This window comes from Pholcus phalangioides, unplaced genomic scaffold (genome assembly GCF_987345545.1).
Source record: "Pholcus phalangioides strain wild (caught in Gottingen) unplaced genomic scaffold, Ppha-v1.0 ptg000010l_1, whole genome shotgun sequence".
NCBI classification, from domain to species: domain Eukaryota; kingdom Metazoa; phylum Arthropoda; class Arachnida; order Araneae; family Pholcidae; genus Pholcus; species Pholcus phalangioides.
Genome location: NW_028301603.1, coordinates 38951221 through 38973270, shown reverse-complemented (window position 1 = coordinate 38973270; position 22050 = coordinate 38951221). Strand labels below are relative to the sequence as shown.

The 22050-nt window shown below is 33.7% G+C and overlaps 1 protein-coding gene across 3 annotated transcripts in view; it reads left to right on the top strand.

The window, feature by feature from the left end:
* The window catches only part of hrg (poly(A) polymerase hiiragi), a 71699-nt gene extending 52425 nt beyond the window's left edge, over positions 1-19274 (top strand). For 2 of the 3 annotated variants that reach the window (XM_089238364.1, XM_089238365.1), the window contains exons 19-25: positions 5097-5294; positions 8444-8590; positions 8789-8950; positions 10518-10691; positions 10798-10971; positions 11945-12078; positions 18133-19274. In XM_089238364.1, the coding sequence (XP_089094490.1) occupies positions 5097-5294; positions 8444-8590; positions 8789-8950; positions 10518-10691; positions 10798-10971; positions 11945-12034 (945 nt within the window). In that variant the 3' untranslated portion in view covers positions 12035-12078; positions 18133-19274. The remainder of the gene's footprint in view (positions 1-5096; positions 5295-8443; positions 8591-8788; positions 8951-10517; positions 10692-10797; positions 10972-11944; positions 12079-18132) is intronic. The other variant, XM_089238366.1, reaches the window with a different exon arrangement.
* Positions 19275-22050: the final 2776 nt, after the last annotated feature.

The following is a 22050-nucleotide window of genomic DNA, read 5'->3' as shown; positions in this document are numbered from 1 at the left end:
TGAAATCTACCCATAAAGGTTTATAGAGCTTCACTATATATATATATATATATATATATATATATGTGTGTGTGTGTGTGTGTATTTATTTTTTATCGATGTAGGAAGGTTAAATTATCTTCATCTTTATCAGCTAAGTATCCTGACTTAAAAAAAATAACCTGACTTAAATAAAATGATTAAAAATCTAGAGGCCAGATATGCATGATGGCTATTGCTTCCCAGGCCACAACCTATTGTATTTATTGTATTGATATTAGATTGATACTTTTTTAAGATTACCTTTCATGGGTGCTGAAGGCTGTCCATACTTGTTCGGTCTTAAAAGATATGTAACTAATAAGGAATTTTGTTTGAGAAAATATTGTGCTTTTGTTTTAATTAGTGTTTGTCTATTTGCATCCACAAGTTCAATAATCTGTGAAATTGTGAGTGCCCTTATGACACAGTAAACAGATGATACTGCGGATTTAGATTTGTTCAGAGAGTTTTCGTCAAATGAGTTTTTTTATGCTTCACGTTCTTAAGCTTCTTTAATCTCTAAATTATAGTTGTGTTTTTTGGATTATTTATGTCTGGAATAGTATTACTCAATATGGCACTATTACATCAAAGTGCAGTGGGACCTTGGTTTACAAGCATAATTTGTTTCTGTGAACCAGCTCGTAATCTGAATCACTGGTATATTGAATGAATCTTCCCCATAGGAGATAATGTAAACTCTCAGATGATTTGCTCTATGGTTATTCATTCACATAAAAATATTTAATCATTAATGTAATACAGTAATGTAAGAAATAATACAATAACACAATCAATTAAACGTATCATACAATAATTTTACAAATTAACCTAACCTACTCTAAACAATGAGAGTTGTGAGGACTTATTGTGTAGGACTCGTTGTATGCTGGCTCACCACAACCTTTTTCTTTTCGTACAATTTTAAAAAAAAGAACCAATGCAATGGTGACTGATGACACTTGCTTTTGAGGATTTTGTGGAAATGAGAAATTGAATTGTCATTGTTAGATTGATTCATTGCTCGTACTCTGCTACAGCTTTATTTCAGTGATTTTTCTTTTCTACAAAATTTTGCTCCTCTACTCGCATTTTAAATATCTCTAATTTCATTTAAATTGAGGAATTTCTTTTTTCTCTGAAAACGAGATTTCGTCCTTCAGCTCTTGCTGCTACATGTAATGGAGATGCATCAGTTTGTCTGCACTCAACTTCTAACCATGTTCTTCCTCTAGTTCTTCAATGTCACATTCGCCTCTAGCCCCAATGGTCTTCTCTGGGGACACAATCTCTCTGACAAATGATGGCTTCTATTCATCTGCTAACTTCTCAAAGTTACATTTAACAATGCAATCTGCCCAGTTTTCTCCAAGCAGAATTGGTGGTTTTCTTGAAAATCCCATCCCAAACTTTGTTAATGATCTTGAAATGGTTTTTCCAAAACTCTGAAGGGGAAGGCTGTTCTGTTTGTTGAAGACTATGCATACTCCCACAACACGTGTATGGGCAAAAGCATTGATTCAGTTGTGATCACATAAACAAAGCATAAATTTTTGTGCTTGTAATGCAAATCGTTGCTCGACTATAGAGACAATTAGTTCAAACTTCCCTCTTGTATATCGAAACTCGTAAACCAGTCTCAGAAAAATTCATATGTGATAAAAAGGGAACAGTTCTGTAAAGGGCAAAAAAACTAAGAAACCAAAACTTCAGAATTTGGATTTTGAATTGTATTTTTTTTTTCCTGGTGTTTTTAAAATAGAAATTTTTAGGTTTTGGTCAGAAAAAAGATAAAGCAGATTTTGCTAGGAACCTTGGTTTGTGAAGCATGCTGATTGATAAAATACAGTAGTAGAATATATACTATTTTATGGACAACAGTGGGACAGAAAAAATTGGGCTATGGTGGGGGAGGGGGTCTTATTGAAGCCTTTAAAATAATTCGTTTTGAGAAATAAATGCAGTTTTAATAACAATTTTTAACATTGTGTGTGAAACTAATATTGTACATACTTTTGTACAAATACCAATTCACTCTGCAATGGAATGGAAAAAAATTTAAAGATGGGATGAATATTCAGCTTGTTTTGCCCTTTCGCCGAATGTTTGGTTCAGCCAAATAATGCTTAGTTATTTGACAGAATATCTGTGTAAATATAATCACTAAGCACAACAAACTAATTAAAAAAAAATTATATTGGAATTTTTTTCTTATAAATTAATTTTCTGATTATATATTTTGTGTGGTATGTATCCCTTTCTGTGCAAGAGATTATGTCAGGGTGAATTTCTAGGATAAGTAAAACACGAAACTTGAAATATAACCCTAGTGCAATAAGGTTGAAGTGACAATGAATTACACAAATTCACTAACTGAAGGATATACCTAGACAAGAAATGTATTCAGCTACTGAAAGGGTCAAAGAACATCTAGAGAAGAAAAATCTTAAATTTTATGATGCATTGAGAGTGATGGTTGGCATTTTCTTAATTAGATGTAAAATTGTAACAAGTGTTGAAAAAAAGAATTTAATTCTGTAAGTACAGTGATACCTTGGGTTAAAAATTTTCTATCTAATGAAGATTTTTCATGATTTTTCTGCTTGGTTAGCAAATACAGATTCAGCTAACAGACATTTTCGATGATATGAATGCACGCACCCAACATAAAATAGGCATGTCATGAGCTAAATTTTCGCACCATTCATCATCAGAATTACTATCGCTACAGCCTGATTAACTAATGTCCACCTCGGAATCTTTCTTCAGGTGCACCTACTCTTTTCTATCTGAAATTCTTTGAACCATTTCATATAAAATGAAAGATTCAGCCACAGTACAAAATGCACCATAAAAAAACATAGCCAGTGTTTTCAGAGCTGTGTTCTTTCAAGACTTAGCAGCAAGCTGAACAGTCTGGGAGATAACCTTTTCCATCTGCATGTATCAGACAGAAATGAGCTGACGAGGTCACAAATGGATGGGGAAACCTATGAACTCGATTGAGTTGTGTCAACACAAGCTTTATTGTAGACCAAAGCTGGTATTGGTTGTGTATATACTGGAAAATAAAAAGAGCTTCAACATCTCTCATCTTCCTGTATATTCACATATACACAATTTTGAAGCTGTTAATTTTAGCCTCCAATCTTTTTTTTATCTTTTTATAGCATTCCTTGGTGTTTTACAACACTTATCTTTAAATTTTAGGCAGAAGCTGGAACGAATCAAACAATTTTTCATAGAAAACTATGGGAAATCATGTTTTTGCTAATGAACGTTGTTCCAGAACGAATCATCGTTAGCCAAGGTATAACTAATATTAAAATACAATATATCATTGTTAAATTTGATTGTTAGTATCATGGAGATAAAAATATTTCTGCTACTAGTTTTTTAATTTTTATTTAAATAATAAAATTGTGTAATTAAAATTGATAATTTCAATTTATAATTAATTTTATTTTCAATTAAAAATGAAAATTTTATAATTGTGATGGATTTTAAGAAATTTGATGTATTCTGTATTCGGCTAAATCACTATTTGTCCCATCCCTAAAAAAATTACATTGGTTTCCTGTAAATAAGGCACATCCAAAAAAAATCCCTTGGAAAAAAAAGTTATCAAGGAAACCCTGACGCTTTATATAAGCCAAGTATAATATGCCGGTATGGTATTTTTGTAAAACACTAGCAATTAAATAAAACTCAATTTTGTATATTTCACTTACTGCTCAAGTTTTCCTTCAAGAGTTGTATGAATAATACTGATTGAACATTAAATACATTTTCCTGGTGTAAAAAAATATTTTTAACCATAATGAAACATGCAAAGTTATTTATAAAAATTCATTAAAATTCATCAGTCAGAAAAAATTGGTTACCTATTCAGTAGGTTCAAACGAGCTTCAAAATCTAAAACTACTTTCTAAGTTGTATAAGCCACAGCTTTATTAAAGGAAATTTGTGAGAGGGATTTGCGAACAATACAGAATGTTTGTATCTGTACAGCGTTTCTAGTTAAATAGAATAAATGATGAAAATGAAAATAGTGTTCATGACCATATCTAAGGATGACCAATATTCAGGGGTTCAAAATTCATAATTCCAATTGGGTTTTACCAAGAAATTATTTGACTGTAAAATATAGGTGGCCATTAAGAGGGATTTTAATGTATATAATTTTCAGTAGGGGATGAGAGGAATAGTGATTTGGCCAAATACATAATATTCATCGGAAGAATATCGGTTTTTAGAAAATTGAATTGGCCAAATTTTCTTAAAATTCATCACAATTATTGAGATTTTATTAAAATTGGCATTTCTAATTGAAAATATAATTATTATTAATTTTAAATGATTGATATTGAATTTTAATTATGAATAAATTTTAAACTGGTAATTGAAAGATTGTTATTGCCATGAAACTGGCAATCAAATTTAACTATAATATGTTGTGTTTGAATATTACTTACAGAAACAATTTTTTTATCATCACTTGTTACTATTTTACATCTAATCAAAAAGAATGTCACCCATTATTTACTCTCAACTAGTAATGCATCATAAAATTTGACTTATTTTTTTATTTTTCCCATTTGGTGTTCTTTGCCCCCTTTTGTCTCTTTCAGTAGCTCAATATATATCTTGTCTAGGTACATCCTTCAGTTAGTGAACTTGTGTAATTCACGCTCACTTCCACCTTATTGCAGTAGGATTACATTTTCAGTTTCATGTTTTGCTTATCCTAGAAATTCACCCTGACATAACATCTCCACAGAAAGGAATATTTACCGCACAATAAAATTTTATTGGTGAATTTTTAATTTATAGGAAAAATTTCAATTAAGTTTTTTTAAAAATTATATTAAATTTGTTGTATTTGTTTATACTTAGTTTGTTATGTGTTTGTGTTTATATTTACAGATATTTGGCGGAACCAAATATTTGGCAGAAGGGCTGAATACCAAATAGCAGCCAAATATTCGTCCTGCCTCTAATTTTGGCTTTTGGAAAAGTGTTTACAAGCACTAAGAATAATCTTGATACTCATAAAATGAAACTAAATTTTTCAGAGTGACATTCCATGTGAACCGAAACACCATGATCTCACTTTAAAGAGGAAATCTGAAGAAGAAAGGTCTTCTGAGAGGAAACGTTCTAAATCTGTTGAAGGCGTTCCAGACGCTTCTTATCTAGTTTTATCCAAGAATGATGTTCAGTTGCCTTTTCTCGAAAGAAGTCTTGATGATTCCACAAATGAAGATTCTCAGGTTTGTGGCTCCTCCCTCTTTTTTTAGATTTTTGCGATTGTTAGTAAAGAAAGGGTTTTAATATCAACTGATACCAGAGTAAAATCCTAATACAATGCACGCTGCTTAGTGTGATCACATCAGGACTTGAGGTTTCCAAAAACAATAATTATCGATAACTATATTCAAAAGAAATTCAGAAGCAAAAGCAATGATCATCTTTTTCATTTGGTTGGGACAACCAATTTTTTCTTTACCTCCTAATTGGTTGAAGAATGTTAATCGTGTCATTTTATTTTTCATATTGTACTAAAATTAGATCTTTTTCCTTCAAGCTAAAATCTGGTGTTTATTATTATTCAGCCAATGCGAGGAGTTAGAATAGAACAGTTTTATGACTGATAATTTTTGGAATGTAAATGGTATATTCAATATATTCCTTGATTTTGGCCAAGTAACTGAATCTGGTCAACTGAAAGAAATAGGCCAAGAACTGAAGGAAATGGTTTTTTTTTCACCCTTACTTGTTTGTCATATCATTTGTCTACACCAGTGATAGGCAAACTTTAGAAGTGGGCCAAAAAACAAATGGGAATAATTTTGGCTGTACATTAATTCATACTATATTCCCCTGCATTAGCTGATGTACTGGAAAACTTGAGGGACATCAGACTTTTGGATGTTGGGGGGTGTGGTCTGTTTCCAGCATGCTGGGAAAAGCTAGGTTTAATAAGGATCATAATGTGCATTTAACCAATAAATTTTTTAAATATAGTTATAGTACTTAATAATTTTATAAAATCAGTGACTCTAATTTCTCATCATGCCGGGTATTCCCAGCATGCCGGCTAAAGAAGGGGAATATATACATTAATTGGAATTTATATGCTAAGAAATTAATTGGCAGAATGTGTTGTATACTTTGAAGACAGCCACAGTTTCTTTGCAAATGAGACAATGTGTTATATTTTACAACCGTGAAAGAATACAGTAAGTATATTTTAACTTTGTGCATATTTATTGCATATTTTTTATTTTATTTTCTTTTTACACATGCAAGAGTTTTTAAATCAATTTCTATCTAACCCTTTATAGGGCAAGACTAAGGCACAGATTTTAATTATTTTTGTGCTTTGTTATATGTCGGAAGGTATATAAGCTCATTTCACTGTAAAAAGTTTATGGATATCATTGATATTATGCAAATTATGGGGTAGGAAATTATTATCCCACTGCCCATTTAGCGCAACGTGCTGGATCACGTGAGCAATATGATAATTTCTCACTTTGTATCCATATAAAACATTGAGGGAATGAAACAAAATTAAAGTGATGTATGAAATTGTCTTAGGCCGGTATTACACTGTAAAAGTTTGATAAAATCCCTTTTATAAAACTTGAAAAATCTAACCAATAAGGTTATTGGTTACATTCTAGAAAATGCAATCGGTGACTTAATTGGCTGCATTTTTCAAGTTTTATAAAAGGACTTTTACCAAACTTTTATAGTATAATACCAGCCTTATTCTTGTTATAAAACATTAAAAACTAAGAACCTAATACATAAAATGAAAAAGAATTAATGAATATCAGACTTAGGAGCTGTGAAAAGGACCAAAACAAACTTTACATAAAGCCATTCACATTTCTTACTAATCATATTGCTCCTTTTTTGTTTGGCTTTTGTGCTGCAGAATACATAACCCCTGTATTTATAAATACAAATTGATATATGTGATCCTACATCTGAAAGATGCAATTTATTTTTGATCTTAGGCCACCATAAAGATTATTTCTATTTTTACAAACTCCATGTAAGGATACGTAACCAGGGTGTTTTTTGCTGAAAAATGTGCTTATCAATTGATTAGCTAAAATTGCACGGAACTGTCAATGACTAATGGGTTTCTGGGTTATGAGTCATGAATGTATTTGTTTTTTATGTTTGATCTTCTCTTTATCGAGCTTAATTTCTCTATTACTTGCATGCTCATGCCTTTCGAGGAGCTAGAATCTATGCATGCAATGATAAAGGAATTACTGCCTATAACATCTTTGCCATAACATTTGACCAAAAAAAAATGCTATTTATAAAAGGGTTACACATTCAATAATTCGAAAACAAAAATCATAAATTATGACATATTGATGATAAAAAAAAACATAAGAAAAATTAAGAATATATAATTAAAACATTATTTTAAAGCTCTCTTTTGAGCAAGATTTTTAACGTCATTGAGAAATTTTTAATACTGAATTATGCATTGAATTACAATGAATTGGCTACATGCCTTTCAAATAAGTCACTACTTTTTTAATAAGGAAAATTTGAATGCAAGCAATGATATCCAGCTAAGTATCGTAACGAGTATCAATAAAATTCGTCCATCTGTGAACAACATTCCCAACTTCACAAAAAAAAATTTCAATAATTACTTTACTCAATGGTAGGAAATTATTATCCCAGAGACCTATAAAGAGTTAAATTCTTACAACTATACTTTCCATGTGCTGAAAAAACAAACACCCCTCCCATTAAATGAATTTTTTTGAAAACACTGAAATTGGAAAATTTATACTACTATTTTAGAATCTGCAGCAGATCGGAAAGAACCTCTAAGTGGACTGCAGTTTTGCTGCACACCACTAGTTTACAATACAGGAAAGCCATTGCAAAAGCACCTCCACATGCTCATAGATATTATAGCGGCTACTACTATCCATTTAGGGCATTGTGAAAAAAGTATGCGAATGGTTGTAAACAAGGGAGTAGGGTACACCTGACTTCCCTCATTGTCTTGCAAGTTGATAATGATTACTTATAGGAGGAAAAAATAAGTTTGGTTGAATCTTAACTTCAAAATGTACAAAAAAAAGCTAAAGTCCCAACAACTATAAAAATGTTTTTTCCCACGTGTTTTGATATTGATCTGTGATTTTAATAAGCGGTATATACTGCTTTTCAGAGATTGAAAAAAAATCAAATTGTGACACTGATTCTAACACACAACTATATAAACAGATTTTGTTTTTAAGGGGGCAGGGTGAGTATTAGTACCCAGTGAATAATAACAGTTCTTCATGCATGTTCTATGATATTGTGGATTTTGCAATGATGGTTGTATTGAACAATCTTTAATTGCATATTTTACATTTTTCTTTAAATTTAGATTTCTGTGAATATTACATGTGATACATCTTCATCAAATATGACTGCAAAAAATTCGCAAGAAGAATCTAACTCCGCTGAGGTCTCTGATGAAGGAATTGGATCACTTTCTCAAAACTCAATAGATGTCTTCTCTGATGATTCACAGGTTTGGTGTTATTGTGCCATATATTGTATGGTTTAGTTTTTCTAATATAATTTTGAAATACAGGCAGGCATTGCAAAATCTGTATTCAAATGATGTCATAATGATGGTTGGGTGAACATCGCTTTTTGATGTCTTAAATCTAATAAGATGCATGTTTTATGTCACAGCTGATTTCATTCTCTGTTGCTGATATTACAGGCCATGGTGCAAATTTCATGTGATACAAATAGTTCAACTCAACCCTGTCTGAGCCATAAAAATAGAAACAATGGAGAGAATTCAGGCGATTCATATAAAGAGGTTTCTTCTTCAACCAAACAGGATTCCACTGATGTTTCTTTATCATCCAATCAGTTGGAGGTAATATTTTCTTTCTTTTTTTTTCTCTTCAATTCATGCACAAGGGTTTGTTTTTAGTGGTCGCAACACTGCTATAGGGATACCATGTAATGTAACAGGGCAATTTCAATGTCCATTCATACTAGTGGTTAATTGCATATCTATCATACCTCAGGAGTCTATATACAGGAGTATATAGACTTGTACGAAGAAGCGAGACAATTGTGAAGACGGTACAGTCACTGTGTTTTTGAAACAAACTTGGAAGGATGGTAAAAATTTGACATGCTAGAGGTCATTGCTATTTGTTTCTCATTGCTAAAGAAGTAGCAATGTTCACATTGAAACAGAAACAAGAAAAAAATGATGCTATCAAGCCGAAATCTCAATGACAATACCACAGTATTATCGCTTCTAAGCATGCTTTCATGTGCAAGCAAAAGTCGGCAAAAAACTAAAGATGTTGTATGGGGTAGGTGTGCTGAATATGTTTCACTTTCCTACAAAGTTAAGAAACTTGTTTCCTACAAATAGCGTAGTGGTTCTTTTTTACTGGATCGCACTGGCAAGTGCATTTTTTTTTAAAATTCTTTTACACTATTGCAATCATTTATATTACCCCTAAAAATTTCTGCATTTCAGAACCAGTGTTATAGAGATGTTGTTTTGCTTCTCTTCCCCCCACTATTTTTCTCCATTCACATCAGTTTTGAATAGCAGCAGGAAATTATTATTTTTAAATATATATACAGGGTGATTATAAAAAAACTATCCCAACATATGGGCCCCTAACTATCATACCATTCACAGAAAATGAAATTTTGGCATAAGGTATTTTGATGTATGCGCTCAAGAATGATATGGAAAACAACAGTGTCGCTCTAACAGTTACGGTTACAGTGAGAAAATTTCGAAAATATTAAATGGCAACACCAAGTATTGGAATGTGATCTCCATCGTGAAAAACCCTAAATAGTGTTCAAACGGCAACTGCAGCATGAAAATCACCGGAGGTAGATAGGCTAAAGGTGAGGACAACCAATAAGGACAGAGAAGCAGCATAAAATAAAGCATTTTATTGTGTTTCACAAATTTTCCACATGACCTTGTGGAGGACTAATCAGGCTGGGATCTCAGCCGAAGAAACGGTGTGACGAATGAAACGAACATTAATGCTCTGGTGCACGGCAAAATCCTTTTTACTTTTTCCTTGCCTAGCTCCGGGGATTTTCATGCTACAGGTGCCATTCCAACGCTATTTAGTGTTTTTCAGTATGGAGATCGCATTCCAATACAAAAAACTTGGTGTTGCCATTTGATATTTTCGAAATTTTCTCACTGTAACCGTAACTGTTAGAGTGACACTGTTGTTTTCCATATCATTCTTGAGCGCATACCTCAAAATTCCTTATGCCAAAATTTCATTCAGTTTCTGTGAATGGTATGATAGTTAAGGGCCCATATGTCGGGATAGTTTTTTTGTAATCACCCCGTATATCCTTCAAAAATTCTTTTTGAATAATGTATTTTGTATCCTTATGCTCTTCTACATGTTGAATGTTATTTTATTTAATTCCTTCACTAATAGGGTGGAGACCATGAACCCTGTGGTAATGACAATTCTGCAAAGCCACGCAAGAGATCCATAAGCGACGATGGAAACAATGAAGTGGAGACATCGGATATTCCTAGGAAAAAAGTTTCACTGAGCAAAGAGGATTGTTTAAACGCTCATGTTTCTGCTTTGCCCAATCATTTGCAGGTACTTATTCTCTTTAATGGATCATGAGCAGTAAAAAAATATTATTTCATATACATGCTGAACCCCTCGTATTGAATGTTATTTTATTTAATTCCTTCACTAATAGGGTGGAGACCATGAACCCTGTGGTAATAGCAATTCGGCACAGCCATGCAAGAGATCCATAAACGACGATGGAAAAAATGAAGTGGAGACATCGGATATTCCTAGAAAAAAACTTTCACTGAGCAAAGAGGATTGTTTAAACGCTCATGTTTCTGCTTCGCCCAATCATTTGCAGGTACTTATTCTCTGTAATGGATCATGAGCAGTAAAAAAATATTATTTCGTTTACATGTTGAACCTGTGGTCAGCACTTTCAAGCATAATATGATTATTATTTATAAGGAATATGAATATTGCAACCTTGTTAATTCGCATCAGATCAATATTCTAGCATATTTCATTCTCATAGCACTATTGATAGGCTACAAATTGAATGTCATCTTATGTTGTTTCTCAAGGCTGGCATGGCATCGCATGCGATACCCACACTTAAATTTTTTTTGTCAGACTAATATGTTTATTTTCATGCACTGTATTGTAAATGAATATGTAACTACAGGTATCCTTTGCTTTCATGAGATGTCAAGACTCTCATTTTAAGAAACCATAACCTGAGAAATTTGGCTGTTTAATTTGTGAGCTCAATTTTAATATTAAAATTAAAGATATATGGTTATATCGTAATAAAAATGACAATCTAAAAAGGAAATGTTCGAAATCCAAATCACCAGAACTTAGTAATAGACATTTTTTGGTAACACATTTACAATGTCATTATATTTTTAAATCAAAGAAAATGATGGCATTAAAATTTTCTTATGCGCAAGAGATATTCAGAATTCTATTGGCTTTGCTACCTAAGTTTTTTTTAAGAGACAAAGAATGCTGCTTTTCAGCTGAATCTCGGCTTTCATTAAGAAAAGTTATCAACTTATCATATTAGACTGTTCAGGATAGAAAAGACCCGCACTCACTATCCGATTGAGGAAAGTCAGAAGTAAAAATTTTATTGCCTTGTATTTCCTAACATTATCATGCTGATCAGGAATCTTATTTGAGTTGGCTAATAAAAGCAAGTTCATACAAATCAGATGTAGCATGACCTACGTATACCCAGTTCTGTATTTCAAAGGTTATTTTTTTCATTCTGCATTGGTAGCTTTTTTTTCCGACTGAGTCACAAAATCTCATGTTATTCTTTCTTTCAGAGCGTGGATATGGATTTAAGTAATGTCGGAGATAAATGTTGCACAAATAACACAAAATCTACAGATAGTGATGTTGTTTCTCCATCATGATCTGTTTCACATAAATCAAGAATGAATTTATCGCTTTTTTGAAGGTGTGTATGTAATGTTCGATTATAGTCTCGAGCGGGTCGCTATATTTTCACCCTTGATTTTTATCATTAGCATAATTCTTGAGTGACTTTTTTCCTGAGCTTCGATGAACTTGGCATATTTATGTTATTATTTATTTTTTATACAAAATATTTATAATAGTCTAGTGCATGGATAAATAATGTTGGTTGTTTACTATTTCTCTTTTGGATGGTTTCGTATTGAACCCTTCAGTGATTTAAATTATTGACTCATTTGCATTTTCTCCTCTTAATTTGCTTTCTGACATGTATCACTGTGCATTGATAAACAGGTTTTACCCACTATTCCAGTGGATTACTATGTGCTTGGTGATGAAGAAACATCACCAAAATACACAAACATCATGAAAAGATGGGTGCCAATGAGTTTTGTGCTTGGATATCAATAATTTTTAACACATTTTCGATCATATAACAAAACAATCTTTAGTTTTCACTTAATTTTGGTGTGCTTGTACAACCTTGGGAGTCATATATATTGGATGAAGTGTTTTCCAAATTTTTGTGCTGATAGGAATTTTCAAATAACTCCTGGCACCCCTGCCCGATCTTGAACCAGTGTTGTGACACTTGAATCACAGCATTATTATTAGGTTTGATATTTCACCCCTAAAATATGCAGCAACTGTCTTTGAGAATCACTGATGAAAGGAACCATGTCTTTGCTGGCGAGTCTCCAGAATTTTTTACACTATCTCCCCCCAAATTTTTACTGTAACCACAAAAATTTCTTACTATTTGTGAGAGAAAAACTGTTTTTAAAGAGTTTGCTAGGAAAAAGTCTTACCCTTATTTTCCTACTTCCAAAAGGATGTCGCATATGTGATATGTTAGTTTTCACCATTGCACCAAATCATTTCAAAATGTTTCATTCTAGCGAGGAAAGATGAAATTTGCTAAGAGGATGGCTTTAATTCAATCTATTAATCATTCAATCGACTAGATGGTGCATCCCATTTTAATAAGCCTTTCTCTTTTGTGTAGTAATGATGAGTAATTTAACCTCTTGTTGGGCAATAACTAGACTCTGTATGATCATTTGATCATTTTTGTTGCACCATGGTCATTTTCTGCACACAAGAACTAATTAGACCGGGACCTACAATTTATTGCCGATTCCGAATGGCAGGCTTGTTTTTTATACTCATCGAGAGGTTGGTGCACTAACCCCTCGATGGGGGACTCCCTGCGGTAACAATTTTTTCTGCTGTTATTTTGCCGTTTTTGTTGTACCCCTGTGTCAGTAAAGTTTTCTGACAAGGACGAACCGGATATCGAACTCGCGACACCTCTAAACATCCTTTGGTACTTTAGGCAAGTATCTTATCGACCTGGGCTACCGCGTCCCCCCTCCCTCATGTATGAATCATAATCTCAAATTTTTTTGCTGAATAGCAGTTTTGGTCGATTTAGCTTATGTTAGTGCTCCCCAGCACTAATTCTTTGCATCTGGTTTTCCAATATGTCTTTTGATGCAGTTTTTAGATCACCATTTGAATTTTTTTATCATTATTTCACTTGAGATAGTATAGGGAAAAATTCCCTATGATTTGACTTTCATTTATTAAAAGAAAAATCCAGAATTAGTTTACAAAAATCCAGGTTTTTTTATTAGATTCTATGGGGTTTTTGCACAAAGTTTGTATTGGTGCCCAAATCTCCCTTATTTTCATTTGCCAGGGTTGACAGCTATGCCATATTTCAATATTACATTGAAACAGTGGTTTTGATGCAGATCGTATCTTCGGTCAACAGCGTATTTAGTGCCTAAATGTGGTTAATACAGTCGAGTTCACTTATAACATACCTTCCCCCCCACCCCCCTGAAGATTCGAGAAGTGGTTGTTATAAACATATATTAATTTGTATCTAACATACAAATGGTTATTACACAGCAAGGTCTTCAAATTAGCTAGTATTACAGTTGTATAGATGAATAATATGCATTATGTAGATATATTTTAAGTAAATAATATATAGACCATGCATACATTTTGTTAGTTTTTTTTAAAATTTGATTTTAACTGATATTATTTGAGTTTATGCTAATGGATTTCAAAAGTAACGGAGAAAGTTAAACATTCAATAATTTGAAGAGAGTATTCCATGCAGTTTCACAGAAATGCCATAGAAAGACAGAACTTTTTAAATAACTCATAATTTTACTTGTTTGTACAGTAATATTTGTTGCTAACAGGTAGTGCTTTTTAGCTGTAGACCATTACAGTGCTGATGTAATTATTTCGAATAAATTTTTCATTATTATAAAAATTACCACTACTTTCTGTGAAAGATACAACAAGATATCACCTGCAACAATACATGTTGCACAAATAAGTGTTTATAGGTTTGGTTTTTGTTCTCAGTAAGTTGTAACCAAATTATTTTCTAGGCTAATATGTATGTGGTATGTTTTATCCGCAGTGTATGTTTTAAGCAGGGTATGTAATAATAGAAGTAAAAATACATAGAAGTAAATGGGCCTAAATTCTGGGATCGCCAAACCCCCATATGTTATATCCAAGATATGTTACAAGTGCACTCGACTGTACTTACATGTAGTACCTGAATATGTTTGTTTTTTGGCATCCTAACTTGTCTCTAATCTTGTTACTTTTTGGTACAGAGAATTTTTTGGAAAATTTTCTTTCCTGACAGGTCTGGTAAGATTATTTTTTGAAAGCAGTCGATTTCCTAAATGTTGAATGTTAAAAATATATTAAATTGTTGTCAAGGTGATAACACAAATAATAAGTTCTGAAGAAAATTTGTGCTATCATTGATGATGGAAATACACTGCTGTTCATGAAAAGTTGAACACTTGGAGGGAGTGTGACTAAAGTTTTCACATTTTTTGAGATATGTTGAGTGATTTAGACAATCTAGAACAAATTGTAATATTCTCTCGGAGAATGCTGGAAAAGTTGGGGGAACACCGATTTCCAATACTAGTCTGGTCCATTCCTGGGGTGCTGGGATAAATAAGGTTTAATTAGGATCTGTATATATATATGTGTGTGTGTGTGTGTGTGTGTATATATATATATATCAAGTACTAAATAAATAAGCAAATCAAAATAATAGTTTTCCACTGTAGCAAATGTATGTTGCCCAGAAATTAGATAAAAAATAATGAAAATTCAACACTTTTTTACTTGCTTAGATTTAATTATTGCAAACCTTATCCAAAAATATGGATATTTCACAAGTTCCCCCCCCCCTTATTTTTTGCATGTACAGTGGAGAAATATGCTGTGACTTTTGTATTACATCATGTTTTGTAATGTAATTCTTTTTTTCTCTGCTTGTCACAATTTTACACAGATTTTAAAATTGATCAAAGATTTTAATCCTTTCAGTGGCAATCCCGAGACATCTCGTGAAACTTCATGGGCTTTATTTTGGTCACCCAAAATATCTCGGATTCTTAACATGCATTTATTTCCAATGTGGCAGTTATAATGCAGATTGGGAAAATTTTAGAAACCGCTTAAAGGGTTAAAAAAATTTACTGTCTATTTCTATCTCCATTTAACTCATCTAATCTATGCAATAGATATGCTTAGTATCTGGCCTTTTTGATAGATCAAGATTTGTGGTATCAAAAGCAAACACACAAAGCATAGTAACTATCTGAACATTGTTCATAAAACCGAAAGGATTGTAAAATGGTGGTTTAAATCAGCCAATTCAACCGACTGCTATAGTGCAGATATTTAAGAATATGTATATATCTGGAATTCGTAACTTGAATTTCCTGACAAAATACTGATATACCCGGCATGCCGGCTATATTTTGTGGGGGGTTGGATATGGAGGTATTGAAATGTTATCTCTCTATGAATCTCAAAGAAATCCAGATTTAATGGTGCAACACATACTGTTTGATAAGCCACCTACAATTTTGTTGGAAGCTACTTGTAGTGAAAGATGAATATCATCCTTTTTGCTTAAGAGTGTGGAAATGGGTTGTATATTGCATACATTGACCATGTTACCACATTTGAAATTTTGACAAGGCATATGGACAGAAAATGTTTTGGCTGTTCAATTCAGAACGAGACTTTTTTCTTTTCAGTAATAGTTTTTATTTTAGACTTTCATCGCAATTGACTTCTTTAAGCTCGCTTTTTCCAATCTTCAAACATACACTGGAGTCAATTTTCGGTGGGCCTTCAGAATTACCTCCATTTATTTCATTACAGCTGTGGTTAGGCTGGATCAAGAGCATATTAAAAATTAAATAAACATTACTCATTAAAATTACTCCTGAGACATTGAACATTGTGAACTGTAAAATTTAATCGCAATTATTCATCATTCAGACATATTTAAAAATCATTGATCCATATCCATACCACACCACACTGCCAAGAAAGAATAATATCAATTAAAAAAGCATAGTTCACATTACAAGAAATTAAACCTATGGGCTGGTGAAAATAGAAATTATAATGAAAGTTAACAAAAGATAACCTAACCAGAAAACCACTAGTTAATAATACAAATAACTACACTCATCTTCTGCCCTTGGGAGCATCCCATGGCAAGAAAACTCATGCAATACATTGTTTTGTTTCAAACTTAATTACAAAGAAATTTGGGTCGATCCAGCTGTAGAGAACCAGACCTCTCAACCCTAAACGTTCCCGCCAAGAAGTGTGTCACCTAGATTTTGAGCACTCCGTCTTGTGTTCTACGCTTTAATTTGTCCAAAATTGGTTGTTAGACTTCTGGAATATTGTCCAAATATGCAAACCTGACAGGAGAAAACTTTTGCTATTTGACAGCAATCATTGAATGAAACAACAGTTTGATGCATGCTCTTCAAAAGGTTTTTACCAAAGATAAGAAGTTAACCAGGCATGTTTATTTCTATGATTGATTAAAAGAAATTAAGAGTCTTTATATTAAAATGCTCTCGCAATAAAAGTTGTGGCTTTTATGTTTGAAACCAATAAAAGTCAGATTAGAGCTGTACGGTGGCATGTTTTATGTCATTTGTTGGCCAAAACTGTGCCAGGTGGTTTTTCTTTTCATATCTGACACAATTCATAGTTTTCCGGTGTTAGTGGAAATTCTAACACATTCAGTGGAAAAACCTTGGGGGCACTGTGAGTACAAGCCACAACCAACACATTTTTAGAAACTAGTCCTCTGGTCCCAATCAATATGCTGTTGATAATAAACATCTTTATCATTTACGAGCTAGTTTTCAAGTCTGTTGAAGTTTGTATAAATGAGCCGTGATTGTAATTGTAATAAAATGCTAATAGTTGAGCCCACTTATAATGAAATTGAATATTACGAAGCATTGGTTATAACAAATTTTTTTCCCATCCAAGTGAACCTGCAATACCAAAATGTTGAAAATATTGCTTATAACGAATTGTTGTATTTATGAATATATTATATAACAAAGTTTTTGGCAAGAATGGAATTTTACTCATAGAATTCAGTTCCATAAAACCAAAAATTCTCTTTCAGAAACAAAGTCTGAATGTGAAGTACCACTGTACAATTCCGAGAAATGCTTTGGGTGTGTTCTGTCAGTATATGGGTCTAATATTTTATTAAACCCATGTAAATATTATTTTGTGACATACGTGAATAATTTTCATTGTAAGTCTTAATATTCCACTTGTCACATCTTTGCGGAGCATGGGTTGGGAAATGCTGCTTCCAGTTGATTCCTCTCATTAAACCAAAGTATTTATCGGCTATAACAAATATCCGATATTGGCAAATGTTTTTCACTTTCTTGTGTGACTTCCTTATATCTGGGCTCGACTATACTTTCTCTTTCTCACGTATCTCGGGGGGAGGGGGGAAATAATGGAGGTGTCAACTTCATTCCAGGTGTTTGGTTTTTCATGGACACTAGCATAGTTTTCAATTTCTCTACTATTTTTTCATGGCTCTTTTTTTTTAATCCACTGTAATTTGCGACAGTTATTTTGCATAAATTGTAATGTACATGTGGGGCCGTTGTTGTCTGCCTTTGTCTCTTTTCAGGACTCCAAGAATCATCCGAACAACAGAAAAGACGTTAAAAAAAATTAAATTGGATTCCCGTTTCAGTCACTCTTTACAATTTGGTAAAACTGTAGATTTTTTTTTTTCCTTGAAAGAAGAAAAGCAAAGGTGTCTGGTCTGTCGTTTTTTGTATAATCTTAATGTGTTACATGGAAGTTCATCATAGATGTGCGCAGAGAGAGAGAGAGTTTTGCACGTGAGGTAGTGAAGTAATTCTTTAAGAGAAAATATCTTCGATCACGAAAGAATCAAGCTTTTTTTTTTTCTATTGTTACATGTATTTATTTTCCAACTTGCCGGTATTCCACATTTGATCTTTCTTCGTGCTTCTTAGTAAGCAGTAGCAGCTTCATTATTTATGTCTGTATCATGCTTCAAGATTACGTCGATTCGCAGGCCTTCTTCCTCTCGCTCTCTAGTTTCATAACTGACTTTTATTTAGGTCAAGATTGTTGAGGGGGGGGGGGAATTCGATTTAACTTGAGATTTTTCTGAAATTCATATTTTTTGAAACTGTTTGCACTTGTAAATTAATGCCTTTATTCTTTCTGTTTACTTGCCTTCATTTTTTTTTTTAATTTTTGCAGGTTGGGAGTTTTTAAAGTAACAATAATAATTATGGTTTAGGCAAACTGTGTCAAAAGGAAGAGGCCGCTGCACTTCCCTTTTACCTAGAACTGCTGCAGTTGTTGCAGTGCAGCTTCATTTTCCCAAATTGTAATCATCTTGTTTTAATGGATTCGTGTTGGAAGGGAGAAATAATCTATTCCTTTCCTTTTTTATATACAAGTGTTATATATATGTAAGGCGATGCGTTAATTAATCCAGTTTTCGAAGGGGAATTTATCACGAATTATTTTTTTCCTTCTCGATTATTTATCAATTTTTTGATGATCAAGACATTTTTTTTCTTTTTTATTGTAGATTTGAACTGTTGAACGGGTTTTTCCTCCCTTCCCTTTCTCTTTTTTTTCTTTCTCAGGTAGACATTGTATTTTTTAATTTTGCATCCTGGAAAGGCGATGGGATTTATGAAGCATTGCTTTTGTTCTGTAGTAAGCTTTTACATGGCTTACAAACAAAAACAATGTATACTGTCTAGTAATAAAGTTCTTTTTTACAAAAAAAAGTTTTTGTCCGATAAATGTCTTTTTCGTTCAACGTTCCTTTAACATTAGTGCTGTTGCGGAACTGTGAATCGCCAACTAATCACTGTCACCAGGAAGTTTGGTATATATTTTGTATTTTTCGAGATGCGGACTTACACGTGAATGTTTAAAATGTAAAAATGATTGTTAATTTTGTAGTTGTGAAGTAGCCACCTTTTTTTTGGATAAATTTCAACAAGTTTGTCCGCTAGCAACTTATTTCCTGCGGGAACTAGAAACCAGACATTATTTTTTTTACGAGGCAATGACTTGTGTTTCTATACACTGGACCGGGTTTTTTTTTCAAGATAGCAACATCTGGTGAAGGATTCGTCCACTGTAATTAATCTGTTGAAGGATTTTAGATTATTCTCATTTTTGACAGAATTGAATCTGTTTGTCATTGTTATATATCTTAGTCAAAGTCGAAAGTGGTTAGCATGTAGTTACTTGACGAAGACGCTAGAATTCAGACTTGAATCGTAATTCAAGTTCTAAGGTGAGAAAAGAGAGGCAAATACATGTTTACTTCATATGCCCTACAAGTTGCATGGCTGACGTCAATCCCTGAATCTTCGCCTAAGGTATCAGAACTTCAAACTATGCTTGACCCTAAGCATCTAGTATTTTTCTTCACTAGTTGTGGCCCTGTATGTTGGACTTTTGTTCAGGGTTTATTCACCAGGGTCCTCAGCTTCATCTGTGGAAACTGCATTGAAAGGTAGCATTATAATCACTCATCATTATAACTTATGAAAAAATCACAAAAGACATAGAATAACACCAGATTTAACACTGACATTCGAGCTATTCACCAGGGATTTAGTTTCAGGTTTAGCTGCTTTATGTGCAGGCTTTAGGTGACAAATTCGGACGATCAAATACCGGAGATAAATATCGAAAACGGGTGTTATTGTTAACATAGTATTATCGCTATAGCCAATCGCTGACGATTCCCTGCCTTGCTTGCCCCATGATCTCCGAGTGATTTGGAATGGCAAATTTTTTCTATGCCCAAAGATGGAGGACGGGTTCACTCCCCTCATAGGCGCTTTAGCTTGTGCATGTGTGTCGTTAATGTTCCTCTGAGGAACTTTGTGTAGCTGTCGATTTATTGTGCCAGAATTTCATGTTTAAAAGTGATCACTTGTCTTCACTTATTAGGAAGTGAAAGGGGCTAAAGGTCTAAATTTTTATGTTTATGTTATAGGTACTGCGTTGAAAGTCTGCCTGTGTGTGTGCTCCCCGTAAGACTTCTTAATAAGTCGTCTTAATAATTCTTAAATAGTTAACAGGCTTGAAGTTGGAAAACAAACTTCAGCAGACTACCGCTGGTGCACCAGCGGGAATCGCACCTACTTTCTCGAAAGTCTGCGTTGTAATAATCTATTGCATCACACATTTTCATTACTATTACTCAGCCATACATGCAACTCGTGCAAATTTCTCTGGGGAATTTAAATAGTTTTCACTGGATGTTCCAGCTATCCCAATGTTACGTTGAACGGAGTTGAGTAGCGTCAAAAACAATCCTTAAGCCGGGGTTTTCCTAGGAGTAGAATTTCTGTACAGCGTGAAAATGCTGATTGGTTTTCAGGTTTTTAACTAATCGGCGTTTGCACGCACTAAGAAAACCCAGCTTTAAACCGGGTTTTCCTGTAGCAGATTTTCTGTGCTGCGTGTTAAGCGAATCACCCAGCGCGACACGCCATTCAGTCACCAATTGGAAAAATGTCGGGGTGTGATTGGCCGACTTCTGGAGGAGTCAAATACGCCGTGTATTTCTGTGGTTTTTAACTTCAAGGCGCGAATGCGAGCCGATCTCCCCTTTAAAAAGTCTCGCCAGAGAGCTATAGACCTGTGTACAGGTCAACCTAAAAAAAGTACAAATGTAATTCAATCGTAACACGTCACTCGCTTCCTTTCTGAAATACAGATGGCAGCACTGAAAAATCAAACACAACACTACATATGTACTCAGACTGTTGGGTACATACAGTTGCACTTCCGGCACAACTCACTAGATAGTAAATCGCCCATAGATGGTGATAGACCTGAGGTGTGCTGGGTTTGAAAAAAAGGTGACAGAACAGATGCACAGGCTAGAAAAACAAACGTGCAGAGTCATAAGGTTACACGTTTCTGCTGATATGAATAGCTTTATTCGGTTCACTCTGCGCAGAATAACCTGCCCCTAGGAAAACCCGGCTTTTGAGCCAGGATTTGCTTGTAGGTTTTTTGCACCACGTGAACCAAATTGGACCATTTCGCGTCGGCAGAAACGTGTAACAAATCACGCTTTATGTTTTCCTAGCTTGGACGATCAACTAAGGGCAGCATTATAGTATAGCGCTCTGACATCAACTATTCTGTCGTCTGCATGCTCCGGTTTGAAGAGAAAAGAAAGAAAACGCAACAAGAAGAGAAGATCGACAAAACACGTGGCGTGTACGACGCATTTGACTCCTCCAGAAGCAGTCGGCCAATCGCTCGACGTAAAGCACTGGCGTGAGCTTGTTGCGTTCTGTAGGAAAACGGTCGTACAGCCTTCCTTATTGGTGAATAGACGGCATGTCGCGCTGGGCAATTCACGTTGCACGCGGCATACCCGCTCTTAGGAAAACCCGGTATATAATTCAGAATTTCCAGCATATGAAGCTAATGTTGAGCACCACAGGTCTATCACGGACACTTCCGCTAAAACTCCAAAATTTGCTCGTCGAAACTAAACAAAAAAAAATCCAGTTCT